Source organism: Apodemus sylvaticus, chromosome X (assembly GCF_947179515.1).
Source record: "Apodemus sylvaticus chromosome X, mApoSyl1.1, whole genome shotgun sequence".
NCBI lineage: Eukaryota > Metazoa > Chordata > Mammalia > Rodentia > Muridae > Apodemus > Apodemus sylvaticus.
The window spans coordinates 7,711,792-7,736,298 of NC_067495.1; the positions used below are offsets into that span (position 1 = coordinate 7,711,792).

At 36.7% G+C, this 24,507-nt stretch overlaps 1 protein-coding gene across 1 annotated transcript in view; it reads right to left on the minus strand.

Moving 5' to 3' along the window:
* The window catches only part of Usp9x (ubiquitin specific peptidase 9 X-linked), a 110,227-nt gene that overhangs the window by 80,350 nt on the left and 5,370 nt on the right, over positions 1–24,507 (minus strand). Inside the window, exon 2 of the mRNA XM_052171588.1 lies at positions 3,661–3,914. Within this exon, the coding sequence (XP_052027548.1) occupies positions 3,661–3,756 (96 nt within the window). The 5' untranslated portion in view covers positions 3,757–3,914. The remainder of the gene's footprint in view (positions 1–3,660; positions 3,915–24,507) is intronic.

Here is a 24,507-nt window from a genome sequence, read left to right on the forward strand (position 1 = left end):
CTGGGAGTTGAACTCGGGAACTGTGGAAGAGCAGTCAGTGTTAACCACTGCACCATCTCTCTCCAGCCCCATCATTCAGTATCTAAGAATTCAAATTCTTCAGCATTATATAAATTAAAATTAACATGAATCAGTGTCAAGTATAAATCTTCTTGTAGAAAACAATTTTTTCTTTAGGATACTAGAAATATAACTACAACAGTATACATATTGCCAAATTATAATCCAGTTCCTTCTCAGATACCACATCTGAGGAATATTCACCCCACTTGTTACTGATTTTTATGTCTTATGACTTAAAATTTCTTCTACAGATACAGATTTTAAAGTTAAAATTTAGATTAAGAAATTCCCTTTATGGGCCGCAGCAAGATGGCTGAGTGAGTAAGGAAGGCACCTGGTGCTGAGCCTGATGCCTCAAATTAAACACCCAGAACACACATGGTGCAGAAAACTGACTCACTCAAGTTATTATTTCTAATTTCCCTTTAAGTAAATATATGTAAAGCTTATGAGAAACTGAGCCCTGGGCTGGAGGGATTACTCAGCAGTTAAGAGTGTACTGCTGTTCCAGAGGAACAGAGTTCAACGTTGTCCTGGGACTTGGACAAGGCAGTTCACAAGCACCTTTCATACCAGCTCCAGGGAGATCTTACACACCTACCTCTGTATGCACCTGCATTTATATGCACATACCCATAAATAGATATACACATACATATACTTAAAAATAATGAAAAGAAAAAAAAACCTAAAAAACTAAATACTAACTTGGGCTCTGATTAAAGCTCTGGTTGCTCCTTTGCAATCCAACAGTATCAGATCTTATTAAGTACTTAAAACACTAACATTAGAGAATACAAAATAATAAGAAACAATGAGAAATTCTAAGATAGAGTGAATGTAATTTGCTTTTATTCTTTTAAGAATACAAGCCATCTTAACAAATATACTGTGCATATATAATACCTAACAGACACATAATATCAACATCACAAACCTAAGAGCTCTAAAAAAAATTTGACAGGGTTTCTCTGTATAGCCCTGGCTGTCCTGGAACTCACTCTGTAGACCAGGCCGCCCTTGAACTCAGAAATCTGCCTGCCTCTGCTTCCCAAGTGCTGGGATTACAGGTGTGCGCCACCACTGCCAGGCTCAAGTAGGTTTTAAAATAAAAGTTGGTTTGAAAATAAAAGTTAACATATGCTTTTAATCTCAGCATTTGGAAGACAGAGACATGAGATCTAAGACTGAGGACAAACTGGTTTACATTCAGGGTTCCAGGCCAGCCAAAGCTGCATAGTGAGAGAACTTGTCTCAAAATGAGTATAATGTTAACAATTAGGTTTTTTTTCACTGAAAGCCCTGCAAAGCCATAAACATTGCAAAAGGGGTTAGCATCCATGCACAATGCAAGTAATAAAGCAGACAAGAAGGGAACAATAAACTACTAGCTCCTGGTTTAAAAATAATCATTAGTATCCAACAGCCCTTTGACTATGCTTAAAGAAACTTGAATACTGGCCTTCAGATTGATAGCCAAGTTCTATGACCATTTTATGTCTTAAAAATGAGAATTGTAAAAGAAAACGAATTAACAAAGTTGCCACATTTGGATGAAGAGTATCTGACTTGCTCATTTCTCTCAACTGGGAGAGGAAGGGGAGTAGTCAGAGAGGGGAAAAAAGTTTTTTCTATAAGAGTAATGCTAGAATAGATAACCTGTAATAGCTGAACAGCAAGAAAACTAGCTATAAACCAAGCCACAGATAAAAGTAATCTACAATAACACCTTTGCTTTAAAATTTACCCAAACACTACAAAAATGTGTACTTCTGCAAGCAGCATGTCTGTTACTTGTATATACACAACTTCAATTAGTTTACATTTAACGCCACTATATGAGTGACATTATCACAAATCTTACTGTGTTGTTCAATCTAATTCTTCAAAGTATAAAACTGTGTATATATAGACTGAAGTAAATTTCAGGAGATGAAATCAAGAAAATCAAATCCAGGTTGGGTGGTGGTAGTTCAAGCCTTTAATCCCAACACTCAGGAAGCAGAGGCAGGTGGATCTCTGTGAGTTTAAGGCCAACCTGGTCTACAGAGCGAGTTCAAGAACAGTCTAGGCTACACAGTGAAATCCTCTTTCTCAAAACAAAAGATAAAAAAGAAAAGAAAACCAAATCCAACAGTAAAGAATAACAGATGAGAGTAAAAGCATGTTATATATGCTTATGGGGATTTATCAAAGTCCCAAAAGCTTTTTGGAGGGAGCATTAATTAAATTGGTAGAATCCCTAGAAAGACTAATTAGGAGAGAAAATACAATACAAATTAGCAGTACCAAAGATGAAGAAAGGAAAGACACACTGCCACAAGCCCCTAAGACTAAAAAAAAAAAAAAAAAAAGAATGAAAAGAATCTTACAAGATCTGGGGTGAGGAGTTACAGCTCCAAGTTACAGCATACACTTAGCATATGCAAGGAAGCTCCATCCCTACACCTAAGAGCACGGGCAGTACTGTAAACAACTGCATCTAAATAAAGTTGGCACTCTAGATGAAGTTCACAAAACTTACTAAAAGTCCAAAAAGAAAAAACAAACAAACACAAACAAACAAAAAATTCTTTAAAAAAAGGATGGATCTAAGTTGGGCTTGATGGCATACATCTTTAATGCCAGCACTTGAGAGGCAGAGACAGGAGATCTCTGCAAGTGCAATGCCAACCTGGTCTACAGAGTGTGTTCCAAGACAGCTAAGGCTATGTAGAATTCTTGTCTCTGAAAAGCAAAAAAAGTGATCTATATAGAAAACTTGCTTACAAAAAAAACATCAAGGGTTTTAACCAGTAAAATCTTCCTACTAAAATTTTCCAATGGGGGAACAGGAATCAGAACTAGAAATCTTATGTAAATTGACCTATAAAACATATTGCCTAAGAGGTTTAGGGCAAGCAAATACTGACACTAGTATCTATGCTATTTTTATTATTATTAAATTCATTTATTTATTCAATTTACAATGCAATGTCAGCTCTTCTTCCCCCCCCTCCCCAGTACTCCCTCACATAAGTCTCCCCCATTTCCCTTAGAATGGAAAGCCTCACTTTGGATGTTAACCCCCATCTTCCCACCCCCTCTTATTTTACTTGATCCTCAAACAATGCTATGAAGTTGCATTACTGGTATCCCTAGAAAAAATAGAATTAGAGATTATATAATTTACCTAGTCATAAAGCTAGTATGGTGCAAAGTTGACATTTAAACACCAGTAATAATACTTCAGTACATACTCTTAAAATTTTTTAGACGGACAATTAATGACTTTATTTACATAGTATACAAAATGGAATTATAATTTACTTGGTCCCATAGGCTACACTAAATCATACAATGGTTTCTCTCAGAATTGACACCATGCTTAATTTGTTCATTTTATTGAAGATTGATAATGTAAGACATCTGAAAAAAAAAAAAACAGAAAACCACGTTGATTTCAGCACCTAAGCATTTTTGCTACTGAAAACCTGTATTTACTTTTCTTAAAATATTCACTTTATGGTTGACAATTTTATCACTTTTCCTTTCTTAGCACTCAAGAGTTTAGGAGGCATAGCAATGTGGCTTTAACTAGTATCTTTAATTTCTTACCTGATTCTGTTGGAGGGGGGGCTGAGACTGTCCATCAGGGGCTTGGCCCTGGTTGTCATTCCCTCCAACTGGAGAGCCACGAGTCGTGGCTGTCATACTCGACACAGGGCAGATCTTTGCAATTTTGTCTGCTTATGTAGTTGTCTTAAGAAAAGAAATTATACTCCACTTATAGAAGATGAAGTACCAGCATTTGTCAGTCTTAAAAGGTTCCAATTCAAGAATAAAACATCTTGCAGAGACCATTGCATAACCTGTAAATAAAAGAGAAAATAAAATATTTTGTTTTAGATATAACAAGCATGAATTAAAAAACTACTCAAGTTTAGTATCACCAGTGAATCAAGTCAGGATAGCATGGCTATATAAATGACAGGTAAAAAGTGAAAAGATAAAGCTTCATTACCATATTAAACTAATAATGGTACTGTACCCATTACACCACAAAACCCAGACAAGTTTAGCTGTTATCAAGTAATTGCAATTTTCTTCTGGAACTAACTTCAAAGGCAAGTGTATCAAGAAGTTAGCTGCTACTTGGTTAAATCATAGAATGGGGTAAGCTGACCCCTGATTAAAGCCTTAAGTATACTGTAAAAGCATATATACTCAGGACATAAAGCACAAACTGACTTGAAAATTTAAGACACACTACTCACATAACAAAGACAGCAACAAGCTCTCCAACACACACAGATACACACACAACAGACTGACACAGACACACACACACCCCTAAAAGAGAAAACATACAAGCAAACCTATCAACACCTAGACCTTGAATTTCAGATTCCATAATTTTAAGAAATCTACACTCTTAATATTTACATCCCATCCTTATTCCCAAACCAAAGACTTCAAAAACCATCTCACCATTTGGAGGGAATTTTTCTTTGTAAAGAGTAAACTGTGTAACCTACTACTTCAATACAACTGAATTCATCAAGTAATTGTAGCTTTCTACTTTTGAGAAGATTTGCATTACAAGCACTTCTGGAACCCTCTAAAGACAACAGGTCCCAATCACTTCATAGCAAGCATTCTTTGCAACCTAACTAAAGTGCACAGAATACAACCAAAACTTTAATTCCAATTATTATAACACTGAGTTTCCTCTTGGTCTTCAGAGTAAAAGCACCTCTAGTCTTTTTTCAAGAGATATTTTTAATAGTGCTGATGTCCAGATTAGGTACAATCAGGCCTATACAAGTACACTTTAAAAACAAACCAACCTCCTATGATTGAGTCATTATAATGTACCACTAGACTGAGAAACTGGATCTTTACTTGTATTGGGTCTAATTTTCACCACTCTCACAATGCCCAGAATGGCCCATGTACCCTAAAATTGAAAAATCACCTAAGCCAGTCAAGGTTCCTACTGTCTCTTTGAGAGACTACTACAAGCATTTTGTAAAATTTCTACTCATAACCTGACTTTAAGCCATTCAAGAGCAGCATGGCACATAAAACATATTTGGAGTTCTTATACTTCAGCATTATAGCAGTGAAGTACAACAGACTTTCAAGTACTTTATAAAACTCATTTGTTTCTCCCAGTCTGGGAACTACAGAGAAAGGTATTATTTTCCTCATTTCAGAGTCAACAACAAAAAAAGCTGCAGTTTATTCAAGCCTATTCATAGCCATATCTAACTCATGCCTACTTCTACATTATCTTCTTAAAGTAAAAAAGGAAAGTGTACCTCATCAGTAGGTTAATGAGGAAAATGTAAACAAAAAACTTAATTCCAATTAAAATAAAATATACTCTAGGCAATATTCACAGATAACAGAACAATTTTGACAGATATATCCATGGAAATTAAAAGTTAAGGGCTCCAGTAAACATTAAAGGGATATTTTCAGTTAAAGAAGAAAAGGTTCTGGAAATGGTGATTACTTATAGGTCTGTGATAGAAAACTATTTTTCTTTCAAATATTTCATGTGTATGACTGTTTTGTTGCATGTATGTCTGTTCATCATGTGCAAGTAGTGAACTCAGAGGCCAGAAGAGGGAGACAGATCCTTTTGAAATGGAATTAAGCCCCCACCATGAGTTTGAAACCAAATCCAGGCTTTTTTGATTTCCTGTAACTGGAATTACAACAGGCAGTTGGGATCTGTCACGTGAGTCCTGGTCCTCTGCAAGAGCAGTAAACCACCAAGACATCTTTCTAGCCCATGCACACAGGCACAGTCAGAGAGACACACACTGACACCTCCCTTCCATCTGTGCATATTCAAAACTCCTCATCAACAGACAAATCAGAACTATGGAGCAAAAGTGATGAGAAAATCATCTCAGACAAAAATACAATATAAATTACTAAGGGGCAAAACTACACAAACCTATCAAAATTGGATTTAGAAATCTTTCATGAAATTGGACTTTTCATGAATCACTTACTCATAGTAAGTATTTTCTAAAACATAGCTTGTTATATTAATAAGAAATATGACTTTTTAAAATTATAAACTGGATAGCTCGGTAGGTGAAATACTTGCCACAAAAGCATAAAGATCTGAGTTCAAAACTCAGCACCCTCACAAAGAGAAAGGCAAAGCAGCACATGCTTGTGATCTCAGCATTGGGACGGTAAAGATATGAGGATCTCTGGAGTGTGCTGACCAGCTAGCTACTCTAGCTGAATCTGGGAACTCCAAGTTCAGTGAGTACAGGTGCTTGCCACCAAGCCTGGTGACTTAAGTTGGATCCCTGGGATCCACACGGTAGAAGAAAAGATCCATTTTCTGTAGGTTGTCCTCTTACTTCCACATGCAGGCAGTCACACATGCAATAAAAAATCTAAAGGAAATGGAGACGTGAAAGTATTTAAGAGCACTGGCTGCTCTTGTAGAGGACTCAGGTTAGATAGATTCCTAGCAGCTACATGGTAGCTCATAATCTTCTATAACTCCCAGATTAAGATGACACTCTTTGGCCTTCTCAAGCACCAGCCATGCATGTAGTATACAGACAAAACATGCAGGTAAAACACCCAGATACATAATTTTTAAAAATAAAAATATTATTAAAATAATTAAAATGTTTAATGAAAAATAAGGTACAAAGAAAGGTAAGTCAATATTGATCTACATCATCCATGTACAAATATTTACAAAAATTATTATTATTGCACAAGGAGATGAAAGGTCATGCTACAAAGTTTGAAATACAGTACATTTTTTAAAATGTCTTAGATTTACTGATTTATTAACTTATTAATTTATTTAATGTATATGTGTTCTATCTGCATGTACACCTCACACCAGAAGAGGGTATCAGATCACACTATAGATGGTTATGAGCTACCATATGGTTGCTGGGGATTGAACTTAAGACCTATGAATGAACAGACAGTGCTCTTAACCCCTAAGCCATCTCTCCAGCCCAAGACAGTACATTTATAATTTAACAGTTTGGCCCATAGTCAAGAATGAAAATATCTCTAAGCAATTTTATTTAAAAAAACTTAGGAGGCAGGGGCAGGCAGATCTCTTAAGCTCAAGACCAGCCTTGACAACAAACAGAGTAAGTTACAGGACAGTCAGGGCCACACAGAGAAACCCTGTCTCAAAAAATAAACAAAAAAATTGAAGTTACAGTTTAATTTTCTTGGGTGGAGGTATGGTATGCTAAGGTATACAAACAAACCTCAAGGGACAATATGCTGAGACTCAGGTCACACCTTCTACCATGTAGGTCCTAGAGATTGAACTTGGGTTGTCAGGTTTGATGGCAGTGACCTTTATCTGATGAGTCATCTCACTGGCCCCACTAAGCAATTTTTAAATTTAATCTTTCTTCAAGAATAAAATATTTCATTGTCTTAGCCCCCAATACTCCCATAATTATCAGTATATAAAATCATCATTCTGAATTCTTATTGGTTCTCAACATTAAGAACAAGGTTCCAAGTGTGATGCCAGTTCTAGACAACTTCATAACCAATCAATTCGGAAATTGAAAATGAAGATGCTAAATTACTTTTATATTCCCATGTCAACTAAATGTTCATATTCTATTCTCAACACTATTTAAAACCCTCTTCATATATTTTGTAACTAAATCACTGTATCTTAGACTAGTTCCTTGGGATAACTTCCTAGAAAAAGTCACTGCAACAGACCCTGCATCCTGCACTTTAAATTCCTTATGGCAACTGAAATGTATTCACTTAGAAATACTTGATAATTAACCAAATACTCCTATTCAGACCTCGTCCATAGTTAGGTTTGTCAAGTCCTGTATACACAATTATGGTACTGGAAGCTTCAGTAAATGTTAGCATCCTTTCTAGGCATTTTCAAAACCAACTTTGTAGTGGTTATTGTCAATCTGAAGAATTTTAAATTAAAAAGAAATTTAAATTAAAAAGACTAAGAATGGTGACATCAAAAGCTCTGTGGGCAGTTTCCTCAGTAAAACCACCACCGACAGCAGGTTAAAAAAAATTAAGTCTCTAGAAATTGTCTTAAGGACATATAACAAACAATGAAACTTTTGATCACAACAAATCTACCATATCACTAAGCACAGAACCTGGCATTTAAATCACCATGGTTTCATTCCAGAGGAGCACACCAAAGAACACTGGGCTCTCCCTTCAGGTTAATGCTGGAAGAAGAAAGCAGCTAGATTTCTCATCACATACAGCAAGAAGGTCTATTGCAGGAAGACTGTCTGGGCTCTTTTGTTCCATCTGGGCCCTACTTATGGGGCAAAGTTCTACTTCAAGGGCAGTAAGCCAAGAATACTACAATACTAATGGCTCTTAACCCATCTCATCCATAGGTCAAGATCCCAAGGCAGGAGCAGGAGATAGGATAAAAGGGGCTAAAAGGGTAGATGCTGCCTCCACGCAGCTGTCTGCTAAGGAAGTAGGGGCTTTATAAGAGAACCCAGCTACAGTCTGATTCTTCAGTTCTGAAGAGGTATAAAGGTTCCACCAGAGGGAAAGAAAATAAAAACAAAAATCTAAGCTCTTTTATAGTAAACTGCCTTTATTCCAATTAAGATTCTGGTAGCTCCATAAAAGCCAATAAAAACCACCCAGCAAGCAGTTTACCAAAGAACCAGAGAAATAGAGCTGCAAACAACCATCCTGGGTCAAAAGCAAAAACAAGGCCTCAAGAACCAGCACAAAGGATTATCCCTGGAAAATGAAAACTTAATTGGATCAGCGATCAGACTGGGGAATTTTATAACCCAAAGCATTATGTAAAACAATAACAATCAGTAGGTAACTAGGGTAGAAGAGTGGGCAGGCAAAAACCAGACACATACAGTGCTTGTTGGAACACTCAACAGAGACTGCACAGATTCCAAAAATGGCAGAAAAGATTAAAATTGTTCAGCTAAGTTATTACATAAATAAACCAAACAAAAAAACAAAAAACCCTAGATGTGGCAGACAAGTAAAAAAATGATTACCCAATGTACTACATTGTATGAAGGGTCCATTTTTACATTAGAAATTAAAATACATGAAAACAAACAGGAATGTGTGGTCTACCTACAGGGGAAAAAAACCTTCAAAGAGTCCAAGTGCCCATTATTAGCAAGGCTTCAAAACAGCTCTTGTATGTATCCTCAAAAAATTAAAGAAAAGAATGATACTAGGAAAGGAAAATGTGATTACATCCTTTAAAGGGGGACTGTCAATAAAGATACAAAAAAGGATGTTGAAAAAAAAAAAACCCAAGAGTTTAGCTGGGGCGGTGGTGGCGCACACCTTTAATCCCAGTACTCTGGGAGGCAGAGGCAGGCGGATTTCTGAGTTCCGAAGGCGAGCCTGGTCTACAGAGTGAGTTCCAGGACAGCCGGGGCAATACAAGAGAAACTCTGTCTCAGAACAAACAAACAAACAAAAAAACAAAACAAACAACCCCAAGAGCCAAATCAAAGGTCTGGACTTGAAAAGTATAAGAACAAACAAACAAAAAACAAAACAAACAAATAACCCCAAGAGCCAAATCAAAGGTCTGGACTTGGAAAGCATAAGTAAAATTAAAAATTCACTACAATCAGTAAATTTGCCAACTTTTAGACAGCGATCTGAAAAGTACTAAGAACAAAAGAAAAAAAATCCCAAGAACAGATTATCAGAGCAATGTGTCATACACATCAACTAGGGTAATGAAAAAGAAAAGACCTGTGACAAAATTATGGTCAACACCTCACCCTAAATTTAATGAAAAAACACCAGAGTTTCAATAAATTCTAAGTGCAATACATGTAAAGATCCAGACCAAGAAATTTCTATAATCAAACTGACACCCTGAAACAGAAAATTTTGGTGTGAAAATATTATTTTGTCTACTCTTCAATGATTTAAAGTATAATTCAACAGTCTAGGGTTTGGCAATGGATTTTCCTAATAGCATGAGCAACAAAAGGAACAGATGAACCAGATTTAACTAAAATTACAAACTTGGAAGGCTTGGGTTGTAGCACAATAGAAGAATGTAAGCACTGTATGTGAATGGGCACTAAGCTTAATCTCTAGCACCAAAAATACAAATTAAAGGGTCAGCCAAGTGCCTGAGTTTTAATGAAGATGGGGAGTGGGGGTAACAAGAATGGGGAGAAATTAGAATCCCTGTGTGTTGCTTTTAAAGAAAGGTAATCTTACCAAAAATGGTAGCACATACCTTTAATCCAAGCACCCTGTAGGCAAAGGCAGATGGATCTCTTAGCTTGAGGCTAGCCTACTCTACAAAGTTCCAGGCTAGCAAAGGCTAGTTTGTGTAGTAAGACTATCTCAAAAAAGATTTGTATAAGCTGTGATATGAATGAAAATTTAAGTGTATTATTTTATGAAGTAAAATATAAAATAAGCCAGTTAGAAAAGGATACAAAAATACCATATGATTCCATTTAACCAGGTACCTAGTTGTCAAATTAATAGAGCATAATTGTGGTTGTTGTTGCCAGCTTTCCTTGATCATACTATTTTGTAGCTATAAGTTTAGTGTCCCAGATTCTTCTAGGCTTTGTGTAGCCACATGCTCTGCTTTAAGATTTTTTTTCCTTGGGGCTGGAGAGATGGCTCAGGGGTTAAGAGCACTGACTGCTCTTCAAAAGGTCCTAAGTTCAAATCCCAGCAACCATATGGTGGCTCACAACCATCTGACTCCCTCTTCTGGAGACAGCTGCAGTTCTACCTAATTTTTATATGTACTTTAACCTCATATCCTAACTCAGTACGTATCCTTCCATATACTCCTTCCCTTCTATTATGTTACCTTAAAGGGTCTTAAACTTTGTCAGGAATTGAGAACCTTTGCAAATGCGCTATTTATGTGTTAGTTTTGATGTTGTTGTTTTGGTTTTTTTGAGACAAAAAGAGTATTATCTCTGTAGCCCTAGGTGTCCTACAACTGGCTTTGCAGACGAGGCTTTCGTCAAACCCATAAATCTACCTACCCCTGCCTCTCAAGTGCTAGGACTAAAGGCATATGCCACTACATCTAGAATTTTCTCTCTCTCTTTTTTTTTGGTTGTTGTTTTTCAAGACAGGGTTTCTCGTATAGCCCTGACTGTCCAGGAACTCACTCTGTAGACCATGCTGGCCTCAAACTCAGAGATCCACCTGCCTCTGCCTCCCTCCCAAGTGCTGGGATTAAAGGCAAGCGCTGCCACTGCCCGGATCCATTAGAATTTTTAACTGTTACTAATTACAAAGTAAGATAGCTTTCAGGTAACCAAACTGCTCTTTATTTCACAGTTTCTCATGAATCCCATTATTTTTCCAAGGCTGATTTTGCAGAACATAGGTTTTTTTCTTCCAGAAATGCACAGTGCAATAACAGGACCAGAAGTTCAATTCCCGAGTATCATCTTGCTCTCTCCAAGTGGCTAACACCTCCAGAGAGTACTAGAAAACTTTAGTGAGAGGATGTACAAGTGCCAGGAACATACAGAAGGGACCCAGTAAATACTGATTAGATTACTACTCACTCTTGCCAATTCTTATTTTGAACCTTCAGAGGCTCCTAAAGAATATGATCTCTAGACTGGCCAGGAGAATCTCCAAATTATATAATTATCAAGATTTTCTGATTTTGATTTTCATTCACAATTACTGTGGATGATTTGTGAAATACACAATTTCAACATCTTTATGTAACACAGCTGTTAATAACATTAGCCCAAAACTACTACAATTGATAGTTACATTGTCCTTTGTGAAAACTGAATTTCAAGTAAAAAAAAAAAAGTTACCGTCTGCAATATAATTCATAATGTCATAATATTCCTATTAGAAGCTGGGCAGTGGTGGTGCATGCTTTTAATCCCAGCACTTGGAAGGCAGAGGCAGGTGGATTTCTGAGTTTGAGGCCAGCCTGGTCTACAGTGTGAGTTGCAGGACAGCCAGGGCTACACGGAGAAACCCTGTCTTGAAAAAAACAAAACAAAAAACAAATAATATTCCTATTAGAGTTTGTCCTGGCCCTAAAAAAATTTAATAGCAGGAAAATTAAAGCCAGTAACAAGATGACATTAAAATTATGCAATTCTACACAACTTACTAATTATCTGTTGAATGAAAGAAAACACAAACAAACCACCCTTTGAGATACAAATGTATCTTTCCCATTTAGTGATAAGTATCCAATTGTAGTTCTAATTCATTTGATTACACCTGCTAGATTTTTAGATCAATGCTAAGCTGGCTCAAGTTAGCTAATTCTGGTTCTACATTTCGAGAATCTTTTAATTACTTCCTATTATAAATATTGCTTAGGGATTCTGGGCGTGGTAACACACCCCTTTAATTAAAGCACTCAGGAGGCAGAGGTAGATTTCTGAGTTCAGGGCCAGCTGGGTCTACAGAACAAGTTCCAGAACAGCCAGTGCTACATAGAGAAACCTTTGCCTAGGAAAAAAAGCAAAATTAAAAAACAATGTTACTTAAATATATAAAGAAACAAAATTAAAAATTAAACTTATTTGTAGTTATATAAAACCAAACAAAATATATATTGTAACTAAGTCCAAACAAACCTATTACTATAACATAACAGATTTGGAAGTAGTTGTGACTGCTAGGTTTGAATTCCTGAGTCTAGCATGGGTGTACCAAAACCATCATATGCCATTTGGAAGACAGCTTTCTTACTTCTACTTCAATTACTACATCACTCTGTATACATGTTATGCTATGTTATCATTTGATCCTGGCACCAACATACCATTCATGTGTGAAATTTGCCTGCTATTCTTATTATTCCAGGAATCAACAGATGATAAGACTTATTTCTTAAAAGGTAAACTTTTGTTTCATGAAAAAATTATATAGAAAGCCACAACTTTATAGGGATTCAGGGAGAGATGGCTCAAAAAAAATTTAGGATTTGGAAATAAACAAATGAAATAGCCAAAATGAAGGTGATTCTACATCTATTCTCCCCCTAGACATGTTAACATTGCAACACTCCTTGCTGTCATAGAAAGTTTTTTTTTCCTACCATAAAAATGCTATTTCACCTTTTCACTCATTTAGTAATTACAGTTCTGCTTCCTGAAACATAACAGAGTTAAATTCACCACTATCTACCTTAATATCTTTTTAAAAAAAACAGACTTATTGTATATACAATTTGAGGCCTTTTTACAATAAAGATATACTTTTACCTAAAATTTATTAAAACCTTGCAAAGGGTACAACAAGAGCATGATAAACTTCAATCCCCAAACATTATCAGTCAACATTCATGAGAAATGTTGATTTAAACCAGTAAGACATAAATCATGTATCAAGCAATAAACCCTTCTGTAACATGTATTACCTACCCTACTCTCAAAATGACTGCTTAAGATGAACTCAAAGTTACTAGCTAACAGACTTTGTTTTTCCAGACAGGGTTTCTCTGTGTAGCCTTAGCTATACTGGAACTCAAGAGATTCTCTGCCTCCCGAGGGCTGGATTAAAGGTGCCTTACCACATCAGGCTGTCTAAACACTTTAAAAGTGACTAATCGAACACAAAGACTTCGTTCAATAGAAATCTTAATCAAGGCAGATAGATCAACAATAACTATCTTTATGTATATTTTTTGCCTGCATCTTCCACAATTAGACAGGTTAAGCAACAGATGTAAACGAGTAAAAGATGTGACAAAGGAAACTAAACAATTTCAAACTGTTTCCCTTTAATGATATTATCTCACTGTATTATTCAAAAGTCATAATACAAATCACTTTATCTGAATTGTGTACAACTGAGTGGGTCTTTCTATATTTAGAGTTACACAATTACAATTCCAGAATATTTTTATCACCCACAAGAGAAAAACCCTATCAAAGCTAAGGGAGTAGTGGCTCAGTTGCAAATAGTATGCAAGAAGCCTTGGACTCGATTTCCAGCACCAGAAAGAAAGAAACCATACTCCCATTATTAAGTAGCCACTCTTCATTTCCTATATCCTCCCTTAATCTACTTTCTGCTTTCTACAACTGGTTTCTTTCACTTCAGGGTGTTTTGTTTGTTTGTTTGTTTTTGTTTTGTTTTGTTTTGAGACAGGGTTTCTCTGTATATAGCCCTGGCTCCCCTGGAACTCACTCTGTAGACCAGGCTGGCTTGAAACTCAGAAATCCACCTGTCTCTGCCTCCCAAGTGCTGGGATTAAAGGTGTACACCACCATTGCCCGGCAAATATTTATTTACTTATTTACTTATTTATTTATTATATGTAAGTACACTGTAGCTGTCTTCAGACACTCCAGAGAGGAAGTCACATCTTGTTACGGATGGGTGTGAGTCACCACGTGGTTGCTGGGGTTTGAACTCTGGACCTTTGGAAGAGCAGTCAGTGCTCTTGACTGCTGAGCCATATCTCCAGCCCCTCAGGATGCTTTCAAAGTTCATGAAAGTTGAAGCATGTATCAGTACTTTGCTTTTTTTTGCTAACATTCCATTGTATGGTATATTTTTTGAATATATTCACCATATGAGGATATTTGGGTAGGCTTTTGTTTTTCAAGACAGGGTTTCTCTGTGCAGCCCCAGCTGTCCTAAACTCACTCTTGAGACCAGTCTGACCTCAAATTCAAAAGATCCACTTGCCTCCTAAGTGCTGGGATTTAAGGTGTATACCACCATGCCAGGTTCTGTGCCAACATTTGTATTAGTTTAAAAAAAAAATCAATCACCGAAATCCGAATGTCCACCAACAGAAGAATGGATAAATTAAACAATACTTCGATATATATGCACATAACTGTAGTAGAAAGGTCAAAATATTTTGGAGTAATAAGGGAACGTTCTAGACTACTAAAAATGTCCTGTATAATAACCAGATTGGGGACTATACAGGTAAATTATCCGTTAAAAAGTAAAATTTTATAGTAAACTAGACGCCATTCTACAGATCAATTTTCTTGTCTACAGCAGTCTAGTAAATTACTGATTCTCCAAGCATGATCTGGGGGTTCCCTGGCATCTATGAGATCCTCTATTTCCTAGAGATCACAAGTTTTTTCTTAGTTAGATACTACTTGCCACTAAATATCATACCCAACTGTCTTTCAGAGACGCAAAAATTATAAACCACCAGTCTTGAGAATTCTTCTTAATTTTGGGAAAGTCTTTTTTCATAAAAACATTTACACTGGTAGGGAATGAGTCATTCTTAATTTTTATTATTTATATGCATGCACTTATAGATACCTATGGAGGCCAGAGGGTGATTGATCCACTAGAACAAGAGTTATACTTGGTTGTGAGACACCCAATACAAATCTTTGAAAATTGTTAGGCTAAGCCGGGCGGTGGTGGCACACACTTGTAATCCAAGCACTTGGGAGGCAGAGGCAGGCAGATTTCTGAGTTCGGAGCCAGTCTGGTCTACAGAGTGAGTTCCAGGACAGCCAGGGCTACACAGAGAAACCCTGTCTCAAAAAAAAAAAAGCAAAAACAAAAACAAAAACAAAAAACAAAAAAAAACAAATAATATTCCTATTAGAGTTTGTCCTGGCCCTAAAAAAATTTGATAGCAGAAAAATTAAAGAAGCCAGTAACAAGAAAAACAAAACAAAACAAAAACAAAAAACAAACAAGAAAGAAAAATAAATATAAGCCTTTAGCACTTGAGAGGTAGAGGCAGTTGGATCTCTGTGATTTCAAGGCAAACCTTGAACAGAGTGAGTTCCAAGATAGCCAGAGCTACACAGAGAAACAAACAAACAAAAAAGCAAAAAGAAAAAAGAAAAGACAATAAAAACCAATAAGCTTGTTTAGTTAAGTTCCCTTTAAAAAATAATCAAAGTGGGATATCACTATTTTCTCTGAAATCATGTTGGACAAAAAACATTGCTACTGCAAGATGAATGCGCATTCATCTTCTGCTTCTACTCAGAAAAAATAATTTCCCCTTAAATATTATTTTTTCCTAGCAGGCTACCAATCTTAAGCTGCATTAATGTTCTTGAAGCTTAAGCTAGACTTCATATGAAAGAAAACTTCAAGTTTTGGGCTAGGGACATACCTCAGTAATAGGAAGCTTGCCCAGAATGTATGAACTATGAGTTTAATCCTTGGCACCACAAAAACAGCAATGATTATTCAATCAAGGGTTATGTTGTTCTGTCAAAAAATTATACCTCTACACTACCAAATCTATGGTCCCTAAATTCACAATTCAAGCTACTGTCCAACTACAATTATCCCCTAAGATTCTGGATTTTTGTAAAGCTCTCCAGACTCTCTTTATGTATAGAAACAGGGTAAGGAAATATTCAAGTTGTATTATTCCTCTGCTCTCCAAGCACTTTGTCAATCCAACTTCTGTTATACCCTTTCTATTTTCTTTTACTTGAAAAATTACTCCAAATTCCACTTCTCCCTCTACCCTTCCACTGACTAACCCCAATTCTCACTAAAACCAAAAAGGTTTCTTTATGAAAGCAAATAAATGGGGGCTGGTGAGATGGCTCATCAGTTAAGAGCACTGGCTGCTCTTCCAGAGGTCCTGAGTTCAATTCCCAGCAACCACACAGTGGCTCACAACCATCTTTAGTGATATCTGATGCCCTCTTCAGGCAGGCGTATGCATATGCAGCAGAGCACACATACATTAAATAAAATTTAAAAAAATAAACCCTACAAAAATAAGAAGCAATAAAATTACAGCTACCTTAAACAGATATTCACCTACTTTTACAGATTCAACTATTTTTAAAGCAGCAAGATAACAGCTAAACAAAACATGAAGAGCCTGTAGTTAATGCTTTCTGGTGCCAGGTCCTGGACCTCTTACACATAGAGGACAAAGATGACAAATATGTTTAGATAATTCACCCTTTAATGTAAAGGTACATATTGCAAGAGCAGTCCTTCTATAACCCAGATACTGCTCTGTGACCTTTCAACATGTCCCAGCAGTCAGCAGCTCCTAGTGGGAGGGAATTGGATCTAGGAGACATTAAAAGAGGTGTTTTGCCCTAGAATCCAGACAGAGACAAAGATAGAACCCTGGGGGATCCCATTCTTTTATTTCATTGTCAAAATCTTTATTACTTAAAAGAACTATTATAATACTATCTCAATTCCCTGCTACATTTCTACTTCAGTATATCCACCATACTATGCTCAGAATCTTTGTGTCTGTGTATGCAGATTAGTGCATAAACAGGCCAGAGGACAATCTTGGGTGCAGTTCATTAGATATTACCTACCTTATTATTTGAGCCAGGGTCTCTCATCTGCCTGGGACAGTCCAAATAGGAAGGGCTGGGCTGGCCAGTGAGCCCTAAGGATCCATCCATCTCTATTTCCTTATTGCTGAAATTAATAGGTGCATGCTGTACCTGGCTTTATGTGAATTATGGGGATTTAACTCAGGTCTTCATTCTTTTAATGATTGTCCTATCTCCCTACCTCCCCTCAGAATTATCTTTAAAAAGAAAACCCAGAAACCACTGTCTTTCACTTAAAGGCATTTCAATTATTATAAAACTCAAATTTAAATGCCTTAACCTATTATCTTACAACCTAGCCTTAAACTAAGTCTCATCTCCCATAACTCCTCCCGACTCACTCTCTCCAGTGTTCCTTCTATGCTATACTAATTTTTCCTCTAAAACCACTCACTCTTTCATTCTGCCATTGTACCATTTCAAGTAATGGCTCTCAATTTTGCATTTCGTGCACACTTTTCCAATTCCTGAAGCCATTATTAGTCATCATAATAGGGAGAAGGGTCCTACTGAAATTTTATAGGTAGAAACCAGAGATGATTAGTAAATACACAGCATGACCCTCGAGGTAGTGTCTGGTCAAATAGTATCTGATTAGTAACATCAAGGTTAAGAAAACAGGCAGCATCAAAATTAGATCTTTGAAGATTTGCAAGCCTCATTAAAAAAATCCAAACTGAGCAATCTCTCCTACCACTCACTACATTTTTCACACTTTTTGTGGTTGTTTTTTTGGTGCTGAGAATTGATCTCAAGAGCCTCATGCTTAACAAATACCAAGCACACTATCATTTACCTATACCCCAGCTCCTTGCACCAGATATAGACTTCTTATGTAACTGTCTGCTCCAAAATCCTAGAGTCTTCAAGGTAGACTTTAATAACCATCCTTATATCGCCCTACACCTATAATAGTGTTAAATGAATGAATTTAGGTCAATCATCACAGCAAGGCAGTAATCAGAGTTTAAGTTTGATTTTTTTTTTTTTTTTTACAATTTCACCAAGATCAAATACTTGCTCACCTCTTAGAAGTTACAACTATAATCTAAACCTTTGGGATAGTTGAGGGTATGGTAAGTGGAAAGAAGAATTCCTATTAACCTGTTACAATACCTAATACATAGAGGAAGGGGTAAAGAGACAGGGATTATGAAAGGCTTGAGTACTTACTACACCAACTACAGACCAATTTGCTCAGAAAATGAAAAAGAACCTTGCAAAACCAGACTGTCAAAATGACTTTGTTTCTAATGGAATTGGCACAGGAAGCATTTTGAGAAGTATCTAGGGAGAGCAGAAAGAAATAAGGGCATTACCCCAGCTTACATTTATATGACTAATTAACTTTAATGCACAGTAGGAAGGGGAAGCTCGCACAAAAAAAAAATTCATGGGAAGATTCTTTGGTCTTCATCCAGCTATAGACCACAATCACTTTCCCCAGTCAGACCTGGTGGTTCCAGACTGTAATCCTAGCACTCTTGAGGCTGAAACAAGAAGATCAAAGATCATAAGGAGGCCAGAAGAGATTACATGTAAATTACTGGCTGTAAAGGGGAAACCCCAGACAGGCATGGTGGTGCAGACCTATATTCTCTGCCAGCGTAGGGAAGCTGAGGCAGGGATATCAGGAATTTGAGACCAGAAACATGAAAAAATAAAACAAATAAAAAAAAAAAAATCTCATCCTCAAGTGTACTTCCTTATCCTCTTTCAAAGAATCCAAATCTCTCAAAGCTAAATAACAGTGCTTCTCCACTCTCAAAATGGAGGAATTTATAAAATTCCTGATTACCTTCAACTGCCAAAAAGAACCATGGGCTAGGAATATAGCCCAACTGGTGTAGTACCTGTCTGGCATTAGTACAGTCCTGGTTTAATACCCAGCACTACATAAACCCTGCATGGCAACACATTCCTGTAATTCCAGCAATCAGGAGGTAGGAGGTTTAAGGTCACACTCACCTACACAGTGAGTATACAGCCTGCTATACATAAAACTATGTCTCAAAAAACAAACTACTACTATAAAAAAGTAGAAACCTTCTTTTAAAAAGACACAGTGTGTATGGGAAATAAAAATTAAAAAGTGAATAGGACATTTTTTAAAGTGGGAAATAACCTTGTAAAGTCATATTAAAATCAACTTTATGATAAGTTTTGAACAAAAAAACTAATCTACAAAAGTGGAGTAAAGAGCTAAAACTAATGACTGGCAAGAATCATGACAGATGCCTATATTTCTAGCTACCTGAAATAAGACTAAAGTTCATAATCAGAAAAAAAGTATAGCATCCGTGAAAGCTTTCCATCAAATATTAAATTACAGCTTAACTGTCTTGAAAGAGAACTTTGATATTTCAAAATTTTATATCAAATGAAGCTTCACTTTATTTAATAATACAGTTTTCCAATTTAGCTTACATCACTGGCCTCCTTTCAAAATTGCATTGGCTCAAAGAGTCTATTGAAGTAAATATGGAAATTAAGTTTAAGTTCATTTTAATATAAGGCGGGACAATTCTGTTATTTTTAACCTTGTATTCCTATTACCTGGTACAGTTCCTAATACACAGTACAACCCAGTATATAACTAGCATTTACTATATAAGTGAACTTTAAGCACAATGGAGAATATTCAAGATAGAGTTACACTGTAATAGACCAATGAAGTAGGATATATGCTAGAATTAATGGAATAATTCTCTTGGGGGGTAATTCCCTACCTGGGAACTTTTTAGAAGTACCACTCTAGACCTCCACTGCAGGCTAACAGAAATAAACTCTGGGAATGAGCAGAGAAATTTTTGGACAAGCCCTCCAGGTCGAGGAACCACTTCTCTAAGCCAGGTCAGGCAAAACAAGGGTAACAAACTAAATCCATAGGTTTGTTTTTTGTTCAACCTACAAGATTAAGAATGACTTAACACAGAAATATTTGCAATCGACTTGAGAGAAGACTAGCTTTAAAAATCCCAATTAAACAAAATACTATAATATATTCCCAAACCAAGTTTTATTTTTTCTCATTAGATCTATATTTTACTTAATATGTCTAGTCACATCTTTATTTCAACATACAATTCAATGTCCTCAATTTTGCCTCTTGGCCCACAAAGTTGAAACCATTATTATCTGGCCTCTTATAGAAAATGTTTCCCTAATCTTTTCTTTGACCTGGGTTATTATAAAGAAGAGCAACCCACAACTTTTGCACTATTGTGCTCAGAAACAAGCCACTCTGTTAAGGTTAGAATACAGGTCTAAACATCTACTGTCATGTTCTCTGGTGTCAAAGTAATAAACAGACTCAAGAAGCTCATATAATTGAGAGTAAAGACAAGAAAAAGAGACCTGTAACCAACCACCAGTATTTGTTGACTTTCAAAAGCCACCAGTCAGCAAAACATAAAGCACTGAGACAAGAATGGGAGTGTTCCTCGTCTCTACCTTTTTTTCCTGTCTTTCCCTTTCATATTCAGAATGTACAAGTTGAGATTTAACATCCAAGACTAACAACTCAAAATCATCTGAAGGAAAATAATTCCTTTGATAACATCTGATTAACATGGTACATGTTCAAAGTTCACATAGATGATAAGTTAGAGAAAAAATAGAAGTATAAGGTGTATTATATTAATGATGCATCTGTATGGAGGTGTAGTCCAATTCATTCCAGCAGAGATGGTGGGAGAAGTGGTCCAACCTGGCCATACTATAAGTAGGGTTTGGTAGAGGGAGCAGGGCTTCAAACAGACCTAGCTTGAAGGATTCCCCGTGCCTACTCTTTCTTAAGTATTTTACTGGCCCAGTGATCCTGGCTATGAGTCACTTCACTTCATTGCCTCAGTTTCTTGGGTGGTGTAAGTAATGAACAAAGTAATGATAACAATTATCATTTATCCCACAATCTCGAGTCAGTGATACTTTGATATGAATTAAAAATTAAGGCACTGGGCTGGAGAGATAGATGGCTCAATGATTAAGAGCACTGACTGCTCTTCGAATGGTCCTGAGTTCAAATCTCAGCAACCACATGATGACTCACAACCATCTGTAATGAGATTCATACCCTCTTCTGGGGTGTCTGAAGACAGCTACAGTGTACTTACATATAATAAATAAACAAATATTTTTTAAAGTAGTTTCTTTTAAAAAAATTAAGGTACTTTCAAATGCAGCTTGGTCTTCTCATGTGTAGAAATAAAAATAAATAAATAATATTTTTAAAAAAAGAAAATGAATTTAACTAAAACCAGCATGAACAAGTCTGCGAGACCCTGTCTCAAAATAAAAAATAAATAAAAGATGGAAGAACAGCATTTGGGGATACATACAGATAAGTGGCAAAGAGAACACTTGCCAAAGCATGTTCAAGGCCGTGGTTCCAACCCCTAGTACTGTAAGCAAATCAAATAGGACCCCAATTTTGCCATTCAAGGAGACCAATAATGTTGTAGGTGTTCTGCAAATACTGAAAGGTAAAAGACAAAATCCCTGACCTTAATATCAATTAATAGATGAATGATGACAAAAGTATTGGTTTAAAAAGCTGGTATTAGTTCATTATGGAAATAGCTTCATGAAGAAGGTAATCTATATTATACATGCTATCTTGTATGTTTCTTCATCTCACTGGGCTATTTCCTTCTGTTCAGAAGGTCTAGGTTCAGCAGTACAGTGGTGGTGTACACCTTTAATTAAGTCCAACACTGAGAAAGCAGAGGCAGGCAGATCTCAGAGTCTGAGGGCAGACCTTGTAGCTTACAACTATAACTCCATTTCCAAGCGATCCAATGTTCTCTTTTGGCCCCGAGGGCATTTAACACACACATAATAAGATAGATGGACAGATGGATGGGTAGGGTGGCCCATGTCTGGGTTTCATGCCAACATGGTCTACACAGCAAGCTCCAGGCTAACCAAGTGATGACTGATTGATTCGTTAATTCTCTCATTCTCTCTCTCTCTCTCTCTCTCTCTCTCTCTCTCTCTCTCTCTCTCTCTCTCTCTCTCTCTCTCTCTCGCACAAGTCAGGACTCCTCTAACTAGTGAAGGGAAATATCAAAATAGCATGCGCGCGCGCACACACACACACACATTTATTAATGTGTACAAGTTCCTTTTTCGCCTACATGTTTGTTCACCATGAACATACCTGATAAGATGTCAGAAGGCAGCATTGGATTCCCTGAAACTAGAGTTATGGATGGCTGTGAATCACCATGTAGGTGATAGGAACAGAATCCAAGTCCCCTGCAAAAGCAGTAAGTACTCTTGTTTTTTATTTTTTTGGGGGGGGGCGTTGTTTTTGGTTTTTTGAGACAGGGTTTCTCTGTATAGCCCTGGCTGTCCTGAACTTACTTGGTAGATCAGGCTGGCCTTGAACTCAGAAATCCGTCCGCCTCTGCCTCCCAAGTGCTGGGACTAAAGGCGTGTGCCACCACGGCCTGGCTTGCAGTAAGTACTCTTAACCATGGAACTAGACCCAGCAAAAGTAATTTTAAAAAAATTTTGTTGAGGGCTGATAAAATGGCTCAGTGGACAAAGAAAGGTGTTTGTCACCAGGCGGGATAATCTTGAGTTTCATTCCAGGGACCCAGATGTGAAAGGAGAGAAAGCAGTTCTTTCAAGTTGTCCTCTTGATTTCCACAAGAACTCCCTCCCTAATAAATAAATGTAACCAAATACAGAGAATTGATGTTCACCAAATTAGTATTAAGTATACATGTGCCAGACATTTTCTGAGGACTAAGGATTTATCTATGAGTGACTTAGAACTCAGTTTGTGTAGACAGAACCCACCAACCTAAAAGAACCTAAATGCGTACAAACACACCACACACAATTTTTTGAGACAGGATCTCCCTGCATTGTCCATCACCTCCATTCAAGCAATGTTCCTGCCTCAGGCTCCCAAGAGCTGACAGGTATGAGCAGATATGTGGGAAGACAACAACCAAAGCAACTAAAAACAAAATGAACAATACAAAGGCACACAATGTAGGAGAGTAAAGACACAATTCCTAAAACCCATGTCAAGAATGCTCAAAGAATTCGTTTCCAGCTGAGCATAACAAACTGGTAGGCACTGGGAGACAGAGGAGGGTGGATCTCTTGAGTTTAAGGCCAGCCTGGTCCATCTATCAAGTTCCAGACCAACCAAGGTAACACACATGGTGAGACCCTGTCTCAAAAATAACTCATTTATACTATCCTTGATATATCCTTCACTAGAGAAAATAAATTCAGGTGTTATTTTAAAGAAACTGAAAATAGGACAATCCCATTGGTTTACACCTTAACAAGGTCTACTACTTATATCTACCTAAATCAGTTTCTATGAGACACATAAAAATGATGCCAATTAGAGCCTAGGAGGGACTTTAGAGATAACTAATCCAGCGCCTCTCCTTTTACACAATAGTAGTTGCTAGAACAATGCCTAGGACACGGCAGATATCAAATAATTATCTGTGCTAGATTAAAAATAGTCAATGCATTAAAAAGATATTAAAAAAATTAACTCTAGAGCCAGAAACCTTGATTCTTGAGAAGGTTCTCTAAACTAATGAATGCGTGAAATAATATATTTGACTCATGCCTGTGCAATCACTGTCTCATATACCTAATCAATCTAAGTGCTGAACTTCTCCCTATATTTGGGTTCACGTCAGAAATTTGATTGACAAAATTAAATCCAGGTGTATTGCTAACAAAACACAAAATGCAAATCCTCCCTTTTCCCTAAAATGAGCTGCAAAATAACTCTTTTGTCCTGGGTTGCCAAGACAAAACTCTAATCACTAGGCTTATACTCCAAGTACATTTTACTTTGTCCTCCTCCTTTTTATTTCTTTAAGTGCCCAATTCCTGCTCCAAACTTTACTTGTAATCTATAGAATAAGACCAAGACAAACATAATTTGAAAATATTCCACAAATGACTCTGACACAGAGTTGAGGCAGAGAAACAACTGTTAGGCAATCATCAGGAACAAAATTGGAAACTTTTCAGTGTGTCAGTAGGTCTATACTCTCATGTACTTAGGAGGCTGAGGCCAATCTGTGTTTCACAGGCTGAAAACACCAAACAACCAAAAGTCATTTGCTGAATATACTTATAAAATATATATGTA